This window comes from Mus pahari, chromosome 2 (assembly GCF_900095145.1).
Source record: "Mus pahari chromosome 2, PAHARI_EIJ_v1.1, whole genome shotgun sequence".
Classification (NCBI taxonomy): Eukaryota; Metazoa; Chordata; class Mammalia; order Rodentia; family Muridae; genus Mus; species Mus pahari.
In genome coordinates this window covers 75,298,554-75,309,901 of record NC_034591.1, presented here as the reverse complement: position 1 = coordinate 75,309,901, position 11,348 = coordinate 75,298,554, and the positions used below count along the sequence as shown (strand labels likewise).

Genomic DNA, 11,348 nt, shown 5'->3' with positions numbered 1-11,348 from the left:
CAGAATATATACATCCATGTGTGCTATAGTTGAATGATCTTGTCCTGTTGTGGCAGTATCTTCTGACCGTTGTGCTAGCACTTCTCACTACCACCCCAATGTTGTGGATTCTTGAATGAAAGACACACATGTAGTTTTTTGTTTTTTGTTCTTTGTTTTTTTTGAGACAGGGCTTCTCTGTATAGCCCTGGCTGTCCTGGAACTCACTTTGTAGATCAGGCTGGCCTCGACCTCAGAAATCCACCTGTCTCTGCCTCCCAAGTGCTGGGATTAAAGGTATGTGCCACCACCGCCCGGCACACATGTAGTCTTATTTTTAATATGCCCCTAAGCAGATCAAGTGTGGGCCATTCCCACACTTCCACGATGCTAATGCCTCCCCTCCAATCCTCCTGAATTATTACTTATTAAAACCTAAATCCTATCTTTGTTGCCCTAGACTCAAAAGGGGAGAGGGATGGGGATGCTCTTACATGTCTGTATGCTCTCACTTCTTCAGCTCTCAAGCCCAATCTTCCAGATTCCCTGTCTTAGCAATTCTAAAACCTTCTTTCCACGGTTCTGCTGCCTGGGAGTCCTGCCTTTGTCTCTCTACCCAGCCATTGGCCACAGGCAACTTTATTTACCAATTAGAGCCAACTAGGGGCAGGGACCCTCAGCCTCTTTCAGGCAGATGTTAGGCTTCCCTATGACTTTGGGAGCCGAATTAACACAAATAGCATTAGAACCAATCTACAATAATTCACCTATATTATATGTACAATAATTCATCTATTAAGAAGGCCTTTTCTCTCTTAGACATACATTGAACAGTTATAACAGTTACATAAACTATAAGGTTAGATATACCCTAATAACATCCAGTCCATCAATTTTGTCAATTTAGTACATTATTATAACATCTATCCTATCTTAAGGAGTTTATAATTTTCTACCTGGTTTTGATTTTAACTTGTATTGTCATCTGAAAAAATATCCTTTTAAATCTAGATCACCTTCCTTAGTGCTAAACAACTTAAAGGCCACACTCATATAACCCCAGGAAAGGGACGCTTATCTTCTTATTCCATAAACAAGTTGTAATGGAGCCATAGTGCACAGCAAACATACTTGGAATCCTCAGTGTATTATTTTGAACCTTACCAGTCCAAGTGGAGAAATGGACTGTAGGAGTGCAGTTTTCTCCTTCCCTGGCCCTGTCCATGAGGTGATTACATGACCAACCTCTTTAGTACTTACGCAGCATTCCTTCAGAGTTCCCCAGATGCGACATAGAGCTCTTTCCGCAGAGGTCACAGCTAGAAAGCTTATGGTGATAATAGTATCAGGAGGAAGCTAAATTGGGTGTGTAGTCCTTCAGCTCACCTATGTGCTGCTTTCTTGACAAATGAAGAATGCACTGTTGCCCAGTTGTGAAGGCCAGAAATCACACAGACAACATGCAGTTAAGTCTAGGAGATCGACAGCACGTGTGCAAGAGAAACAGGATAATTTTATTATCAGGTTTTCCTTAAAATAAATGTACAACAGAAACTCTACAATTCAGCATGATTAGACATGATTTATAACTTGAATATGTTTTAAAAAACAATTGACAACAGAAATGAACCAGCACAAACTACAAAGCCACTAGAGGAAAGAGAAGCTATAGCTTAACTTCCTTAAAAACTAATTTCCAACCGTTAAGTACCTTCACCAAGTCATTAATCAAATGCTTTCTAAATTTAGAAAGGGATGATCAAGCGGACTGAAACTTGTAATGTGCAATCTTGTTTTTCCAGCTATAAAATAACAGTATCTCAATAAAATAAAATACACTTTAAGCAGTTTTCTGAAAACTTCAATGACCTTTTCTGGCTCAGTACCTGACTTGAAATGTTTAAATGTTTATATTGCACAAAAGAGAAACTTTAGCAGCATACTATGTGCATGAGAAGCTGATGAAAAATAAGATTGGAATCCCTCTTAAATTTTGTTCCATTTACATGATTTAAATATATAGTTTTCTGTATATGTAATAAGTATAAGTAAAAAGGTAAATTTCTGAACAGCACAGAAATACAAATGTATTTAGAGTTTTACAAAATATATCCAACCCCTTAGACATGCACAATCTTAATTTTGGAGTGTTATACTATACGAGGGAGCCAGTTTCTTCATAATGTAGGTAGGAAGTCGTTTTTATGAAGTTTTTTGTATGAAAAAATAAAAACACAATCCTTTTTTTCTCTAAAAAAAAGTTTTGTGGAATGTTGGAAATTATGGAAAAAGAATTCCAAACTAATGAAGTCAGAAGACTTGGAATGAGAAAACCCTAGCGGCACATTATGTTAGGAGGAATGATGGTCATCTTCAAGTGATTCAAGGAGCATTCTGCCATAGTTAAAGGCTACCAGAAGATGGCGTGGAAAGCCATGAATGCTGGGCCATTTCTCATTAAAGAACTCCAGTGTGCAAATGTTTCAGGGATCCTAAGCAATATCCCCAATACATTAACAGGCTGGTGCAGCTAGCACCACAGGTAGGAGCCGGTAGCTTCTGTCCTAACAGGCTGCCCTCTGTGGAGGCTGCAGCAGACACTGCCTGTGGGTATAAATCAGGATGCTGGCTGCAGGACTTCTAAACTTATCAACATGAGAGGAAGAGAGGCCACTGGCTGTTAACTCCCACAAAATTTTCTCTATAAAATATACAGCTTCAATAATACCTGCCTACCAGCTAAAAGAATGTTACAGCTTCACTTAGAAATGTAAATAGCAGATTATGATTCTAACTTCTGTCTAAACTCATGCCTTTAGTAGGTTAAATACTGATGTCAAAATATTCTCCATTCAGACTTTAAGTGCCCTGTTTCTCAACCATGTAATAGTTCTCATTTTTGTTTTCCTAATTTGCTTTTTCCTTGAATATCTTAAGAAAGCTATTCTAAAAATCAGTTAACTGCTTAGTACAAAATTTGAAAAGCAGAAGGACTGAGGAAGTCCTGTCATGCACTCTACTTTGCTGCCCAAGAAAGCCAACTGTTTCTTAACGCAAAAGGAGAGAACTGTTTTCAGGCTTGTGAGCTAGTGAAGGATTTGGGGGTGGACAATTCATGTTGGTTATAAATCAGATATACATATACAATTGCTCTACATCCTGTTACGTGCAGCTTCAGAATTTCTACTCTACTCCACAGACTCACAGCTTGAATTCTCTCCCTTATCTGTGCCATTGTCATCACACTACGATCATAATGGGCTTCCTCAAAACTACCTGAACAGCAGTGCAGCTACTGTCAATGTCTGCCTGCCGAAAACCTGAAAAATGCTGGTCGACTTTCACTCCCGAAGGTCTAGTTACAAACACTCAGTTCTTAAGACACAAGAGCATTGGCAATCACTGGAGAAAGCATGGTTTCCAATAGCCACTTATCCTGGCAACAGTCAAAAGGCCAGGTGTTGACTAAAGGACTACCATGCCAGGAGGGAGACTACTCATTAGAGTTAGTCTAGCTCACTGGAGCCTACAATACAGACATCACATGTCTGGGCTCACTGGCTGTATCTCCTATTCTCCATGACACTGGCTGCTGCATTAGGTGATGCCCCCCGCCAGCAACAAAATGGCCTATGGCCCTTGAAAAGCCAACATTTCCGGGAACCTGAAGGAAGTAAGAGTATGGCCTTTTGACCATTCCAAGATGTTGTTTTTTTTTCCCAAGGTAAGTTATTTTATGCTGACCAGTTAAGTGACCATTTTTAAGAGTTAAGTTTTTAACTACATTAAGAGAAGGTTCAATTAAAATATACACTTAAGCCTGGCACAGTGGTGTTCGTATAATCCCAGTTGAGACAAGAGGGAGGAAGTTGGCAATTTAGAGACCTGTGTGGCAAGACTGTGAGACCATACACAGGGGGAACCATACACACTCAAATGGGGAGTGTGAAACAAAAGCAGTTACATTTTGCCCCCAAGTATATTTCAAAGTCAATGCTGCATTGCTTTTGTTTAAGTAATAGCAGGCAATTCTGCAAGTCATACAAACCTGGTACAAACTAAAGAATGAATCATTACCTTATTAGCTAACCCTGGTAGGGCTCCTAGCAATGTCAACTACCATGGGTATACCAGCATGCTGCAGCCACATGAAATGGTATCTAACAAGAGATTCTCAATAGTCTCGGCACATTAATGTGCCTCTCACTGTTTTGTGTGCCTTTAGTTTCTTAACTTTTCAAATATTTACTGGCCAAAGAAAATTAATGGTTTTCTCCCATTAACCAATTAATTTGTTGTCACTGGATTCTCTCAAGTTATTATGCCCAATTTGAAGTAGTGCATATTTTGTGGTTTTGTTTGAAAATCCAATTTGCAAAGTTTTAAAAATATTGAATTATGCCCTATCTTCTTTTAATAGTCCTTAGGGAATCTCGTAGAGGATAAATGAAAGATAATCAATATCCTTAATTTGGTCTCTTACTTTCTCAATGCTTATTTAATCATATGTAGATATAACGGTTATTCTACATGCCTTCTGTTACTGAAAAGGTAGACTGTTTCCCATAAGTACTCCCTGAGAACACCCATTCAGGATCTCCTGAAAGGCAAATGACAGTTATACATGACAAACATGAATTAAATGAGAGGCTGGCAAATTCATGCCTGTGGTAACATGAAGCCAACTGTACTGATTTACCAAACAAGTGACTCCTGGCACAGGTGCGAATTCGAATTCATTCTCTTGCTTCTTACTGTTCTTTCATTTGAGGTGTATGTCTTTGTGTGTGTGAATATAAGCATGTGCATGACACATTGCCTACATGGAGGTCAGAGGACAATTTTCAAGAGTTGGTTCTTCCTTTCCACATTGTTTTGAGGCAGGGTCTCTCGTTTCTGCCAATTCATTGTTCACTCTAGGCGATATTCTGTAAGATTCTCCTGATTCTGCTCCCACCTCATTGTAGGGACACTGGGATTACAGATGTGGCTTTTATGTGGGTTCCAGAGATCTGGACTCAGGTTGTCATGCTTGCACAGTAAATGCTTTTCCTCTCTAAATCATCTCATTGGCCAACTTCTTGCTTTTCTAAATGTGATCTAAGTCATAGTTTATATTTAATCTTTATTGGTCACTTTGTTTTTCTTTAGAAGGTAGCAGACCTGACTACAGAAGGATTTCCAGTCAGGGAAGTAGGGAGGTCAAGTGCCTTTGAAAAGCTCACTGCAGAAGAAGACTAAGAGAAGACCTGTGGGTCTATCCAGATCCAACGGACAACCATTCACAACAAACAAGGCACACAGTTTTGATAACAAAGTGCTGATTAAGACAGCAACATAACTGGAGTCAATCGAGCTAGCATATGGGTTGTCAAAGTACTGCTCTCCAGACATGTGCCAGCCCTTCAGTGCTGCTGAGTCACACTGCTGCTTCCTTGCACAAGCACTGCCAGTAGGAGAAGCCCAGGAGCATCTCTGCTGCTTCACACCAACTGTGACAGGAAGACATTCATAGAAAATGGCATCTTATCCTCAGCTTCCCCTTCTGACTTTCACAGCTCTGGGAAGAAGTGAGCTGGTAAGTATGTTTAGTGAATAGAGGGTTTCCGCCAACCCTCCCATAAAAGTCCACCCTAGCGAACTCAGACTGGAATGCATAGTCCCTACACATTACAAATACATTTTAGGGCTAACTTCAGAGATAGTGAAATAGTAATATAACTTAATTTTAGTCAATATAAATTACAACGACCATCTAAATATTTAAACAGCAAAATAGAACAAAATATACATATGTAAAAATTCTTCTAAGTAAACAAATGTACAGTCTCAGAACTTAAAATTCACTACAAGGTTCATTGTGTACATTAATTAGGCTCAGAATGAAGTGAAAGTAGTTGATTTAACCCCCAACCTGGAAAGCTATTCTGCTACTCTGTAATTTCATCCATTCAGCATACTGCAACTTTCATTTAGATAGAGTGCAACCGTCCATGTAAACAGTTTGTCATCGTGGTCCCTGGGTATGGACCTTTGGATAGAAGAAGAAACCCTGGGAGCAGCAGACGGGGAGGGAGCATTACACCTTAGAAAACCAAGCAGCTCCTGCTGCTTTGCTGGACTCAGGGCTTCCCGTTGGGTGGCTCAGGAAGACTCTGAGGGGTGGATGTGGTGAAAGTAGATAGCCATGAAGACATAGCTGTCTTTGCACTGGAAAAAGCTCCTCCAACTGATTGGCCTGTGTGAAAAAGAAAAACAAAAGGAAAAATGTATGAATTTAATAAAAGGTTTAAGTTTTCTGCATGCTGGAAATAGAATGTAGGCAGGTCCTTTAATACTGAACCACATCCCTCGCCTGTATCTAATATTTTGTTAGACAACTAAAAAACCAACAAACATGAATAAGGTTAACTCATGAAACACAGTAAAATATGTAGTTACTAAGACACCACTTACATTTTTAGTTCAAAAGACTGTCTTTCCATTTACACGTCTTAAAGAAAACTGAGTAATGTTTCACCATAGGAGCCCACTCTAAGTACTTTATGGGGGCTGATAACATAATTTTATAGCTACAGCACTAGCAACTCTGGCTATGATCAGAATTATCTGGAGAGCTTAAATAGCTAAATACACAGCTGGTGAGATGCCTCAGGAATTAGGATTGTTTACTGTTCTTTCAGGACCAAGTTCAGTTCCTAGTACCCATATCAAGAGACTCAAAATTGCCTTTAACTCTAGCTCCAGGGGACCCAATGCTTTTGGCCCAATGCATGGGTACCCACACATACATGCAGACAGAACAAACACACATGTTCTCTGATCCTACTTAGAAGAATAATACTATACTAGAAGAGAGCCTTGTAGGTCTCATCATGTTGTTTTTAAATAATATTTGAAGTTGCTGTGAATATGAGATTATTTGAGTCACTGCTATTAGGAACAGGGGACATAGAAGAGACTCATGTTGCAATTTAATTCCAGCAGCAACACTGGAAACCAAATATAGCTGTCCTCCCTGCCTGTGGGTTCAGTTCCTACACTTGAGTTCCCTGTTGTCTGAAATCTTCAGACAATAATATTCAGGTGATAAATGTTCAATGGAATTATTTTAGAAATAAATCACTTATAAATTATAAACTTAAGTGTGTTCTAAGTAGTGATGGCCTATCACACTATCCAGTTCTGCCCTTACTCATATCTCCTTTTGTCGAATGTACGCAGGCTTCTGTTCCTGCCTGCCAGTCACTTGGTAAACACCTAGTTATCAGACTCACTCCCATGGTGTGCAGGTTGGTTCTCATTAACTTGACTCAAGTCTACACAAATCTGGAAAGAGGGAATCTTAATTGGGAAAATGCTACTAACAGACTGGTATGTAGGTAAATTTCTAGGGTATTTTCTTGATTAATGATCAGTGTAGGACGATTCAGCCCATAGTGGTCAAGTGGTCTTGATGGTGTAAGAAAGGAGGCTGAGCAAAGCACTGAGCAAATCAGTAAGCAGTGTTCTGCCATGGTCTTCACATCAGTTCCTGCCTTGGCTTCTCTCAATGAACTGTGTCCTAGGACATGTAAGCCAAACAAACCCCTTCAACTCCAAGTTGCTTTTGGTCATAATTATCACAGCAATAGCCCTAACAAAGATACCTGGTAGTGCAGTGTCTATGTTCCAGTAACCCTAAAGGCAAGAGCTGTGGAGCTGGCAACTTGAACATGCCAAAGAAGAGCTATAAAGTGATTTCTTTAAACAAAAAAGTGAAAAAATTTTGAGTGATGGAATATATTCATATAACTTTTAGTAAAATAAACTGTTATAACTCTCTCATTCTATTATTGCTGTTAATTTCAGTTGTTGATTTACATGTTAATGTTTTATCACAGGTTGGATATGCATGAAAAAACATGGCATGTGTATAGTTTTGAGTACCCTCTGTAATTCTTTGAAAAGATCTCTTTTGGATGGGGGGTGCTATGTCGGATATAGTGGTGCATATGTCTTTTGGATGGGGGGTGCTATGTTGGATATAGTGGTGCATATGTCTTCAAAGAAGCTAACTTTTTCTATTAAATATAAGAATCCAAAATAAACCAAATGTATAACCATGTAGAAACATATATATCAAATTCTATTCCTCTGGCAATAAAATGTACCTAAGTAGGGCTATGTGTTCTGTGTCTTTTAAAAGGAGTCCAGAGCGTCCTTTCACCAACTTTCTATAGGTGTAAGGAATGTTAGTTACAAAGACCATTATGAGGCATTCTTATGCTGGGGCTTCTGAGTTTTGCTCAATAAGAGTTAACAGTTATTTCTGAGAGGGAGAACAGAAAATGTCCCGCATGGGCACATTTGTTTGAATACTTTGTCTCTCTCTGCTTGGTGGTATTGCTTTGGGAGGCTAAGGAACTTTGGGACCTGTGGTCTAGCAGAAATGAAGTGTTACATGGGCGTCTGAAGTTGTATCTATTTCTAGCTCTAGCTCTCTGCTTCCTGATCTACTAGGATATAAGGAGCATCAGCAGCAACATGCTCACACTGTTATGAATTGCGTTATGACTTGCTGACCTGATAAACTGTGCCCTTTAAAACCATAAGCCAAAGCAAAGTTCTTCCTTGAGTTGTTTCTGTCAGGTATGGTCAAAGTGATAAGAAAAGTAACTAATATGGTTTCTAGGTTTCAAATTGGATCAAAATTACAAGTTAAAAGTACAGAACAGAGGGTGTGGTGGTGCACACCTTTATTTCCGGTACTTAGGAGGTTGAGGCAGGCAGATTTTGATTTCAAGGCCAGCTTGGTCTATATAATAAGTTCCAGGTTAGCTGGGGCTTCAACAACAATCAAACAAAAGGGACGGGGGAAGGGGGCAGAAAATAAGGAATTTATTCAGACACAACACAGAATAATCCTCAAAAAATTGAGTGAAAAAATGTTAGGCACAGAATATATGTTCATGCTATGATTTACCTAGCTTTGGGTATTTGGTTAATACTGGCCTCATAAAGTGAGTTAGAAAGTATTATCTCATTCACGACTTTATGAAAGGTTTGTATTCAATTTATGTTATTTCTTCCTTAACTATCTAATAGAATTTCAATGGGAAGTTTGTAATCTCAGCACTTGGAATGTTGAGTCAGGAGAATCTGGAGTTTGAGGCTAATCTAGACTACAAAGCTAGACCCTGTCTTGATGAACAAAAGTGGGGGGTTGAATAAGAGAAGAAAGGAAGAAAGAGAGGCAGGGAGAGAGAAAAGAAGGAAGAAGAAGAGGAGGAAAGAACTCAAGAGCCAAGCCAACATAGATGTGGTTTAAATTACAAACCCTGCACCAGGTTTTAAGTTCTTCAGTAGATCTAGAGCTACTCTGATTTTACTGGCTATCTGTAGTGTCTCTTTTTCCCATCTACTTAGAAAAGGTAAATTCCTCTTTTTATTTTAAAACTGAAAACTTTAAAAGCCCCCTTGTATTGCTATGTGATCCAGAAATCCCTATGACTTTATTGTAATGAATTCCAAACTGAAGACAGAAAGTGGATACATATGACAGACAGCCCCTGCTGAGGGTGTGCCTTACCAACGGCTTTCCCTGTTTGCACCACATTCCGGCTGGTTGTGACCATGACACTGCCAATTTTTTTGCCACGTTCACTGTTCTGAACAGAACTAAAAAAAGAAATACAATTTTTAAAAATATCAAATATTTGAGAACGCCCATAACCAAACCATTCTATTATCATAAGAAAGTAAAAAGCAAAATTATTATGAATAAATACTTGAATGTATTTGAAAGAATACAGAAATGAGCTGAGGTGAGGACAGAAAAATTTATGGCTAAATCTTCATGACAGGGGCTGGTGAGATGGCTCAGTGGGTAAGAGCACCCAACTGCTCTTCCGAAGGTCCAGAGTTCAAATCCCAGCAACCACATGGTGGCTCATAACCACCCATAACAAGATCTGACTCCCTCTTCTGGAGTGTCTGAAGACAGCTACGGTGTACTTACATATAATAAATAAATAAATCTTTAAAAAAAAAAATCTTCTTGACAGATATGATTTCTGAGAGGATATCATCAAAATAAGAATGACAAGTCCTGTTATTATTTCATGCTTATTGTGTATGGGCAGAGTTTTTATTTTGAAATACATGCTTTTGAGCTACAGAATGTTAAACGCACTGGGTAACTATTTAGAACACTAATATATCAAGTAAACAAAATACCCAATTTGGCATCATATGGCATATACTCAGAACAATTTCCCCTTATTTTCTTTAAGTACTCACTGTGAAAATCTGAGTTTCATGTCTGACACCGAGTACTGGCCTTGAAAAGGATGGCTGTAAAACAAAGCTTAAGTTTATATTATGAATACATCAATAATGGTGTCACATGAACCATTGTGGTGCAAAATGCAGTCACATGAACTGTGAGTAAACCTTTTGGGGGACACAAAAAACCAACCCCCCCCCAAAAAAAAGAATACAAAGTTGACTTTGTCCATTTCCCACCAAGAAATAAAAGATCAAAGTTCAATAAAAATAGCCAATTTATGCTTGTGTCATTAAAATACTATTTAAGCAAGGAGTGTTAGTAAACAACCTTTAATCCAAGCACTGGAAAGGCAGAGGCAAGTGGTTCTCAGTTTGAGGCCAGCCTGATCTATACAGTGAGTTCCAGGTTAGGCAGGGGCTACATAATAAGATTGTCTCAATGACAGAAAGGCTTTCTTTTTTGTTGTTGTTGTTTTTTTTTTTTGTTTTGTTTTTTGAGACAGGGTTTCTCTGTGTAGCCCTGGCTATCCTGGAACTTACTCTGTAGACCAGGCTGGCCTCAAACTCAGAGATCGCCTGCTTCTGTCTCCTGAGTGCCGGGATTAAAGGCGTGCGCCACCACTGCCCGGTCAGAAAGGGTTTCTTTGTAAAGCAACTATTTTCCATCCCATCAAGTCTAGAGGACATGCTTACTTTGGATTTATCTCTGAAAGTGCCGGATGCTTATTGCTGTTCCATACCCTGTAGTTGTGAGTATTCTTCCAAGCGGCAACAAAAGTTGTTCCATAGTCTGATAACATCTTTTCATTATCTGCCAAGAAAATGGTTGAAGAAAGTTAAGCTGGATCACAGCCATCTGGACATGAAGATTAATAATCGTGGGATGAAGCCTACTTGGTCATGATGGATGATCATTTTGATGTGTTCTTGGATTCGGTTTGCGAGGATTTTATTGAGTATTTTTGCATCGAAATTCATAAGGGAAATTGGTCTGAAGTTCTCTTTCTTTGTTGGATCTTTGTGTGGTTTAGGGATCAGAGTAATTGTGGCTTCATAGAATGAATTGGGTAGAGTGCTTTCTGTTTCTATTTTGTGGAATA

The 11,348-nt window shown here is 39.0% G+C and overlaps 1 protein-coding gene across 1 annotated transcript in view; it reads right to left on the bottom strand.

The window, feature by feature from the left end:
- Positions 1-1,472: 1,472 nt before the first annotated feature.
- Avl9 (AVL9 cell migration associated) overlaps positions 1,473-11,348 on the bottom strand; it is a 43,942-nt gene continuing 34,066 nt past the window's right edge. The window contains exons 13-16 of the mRNA XM_021190513.2: positions 10,942-11,059; positions 10,261-10,314; positions 9,551-9,639; positions 1,473-6,217 (exon numbers count right to left, since the gene is read on the bottom strand). Of these exons, the coding sequence (XP_021046172.1) occupies positions 6,102-6,217; positions 9,551-9,639; positions 10,261-10,314; positions 10,942-11,059 (377 nt within the window). The 3' untranslated portion in view covers positions 1,473-6,101. The remainder of the gene's footprint in view (positions 6,218-9,550; positions 9,640-10,260; positions 10,315-10,941; positions 11,060-11,348) is intronic.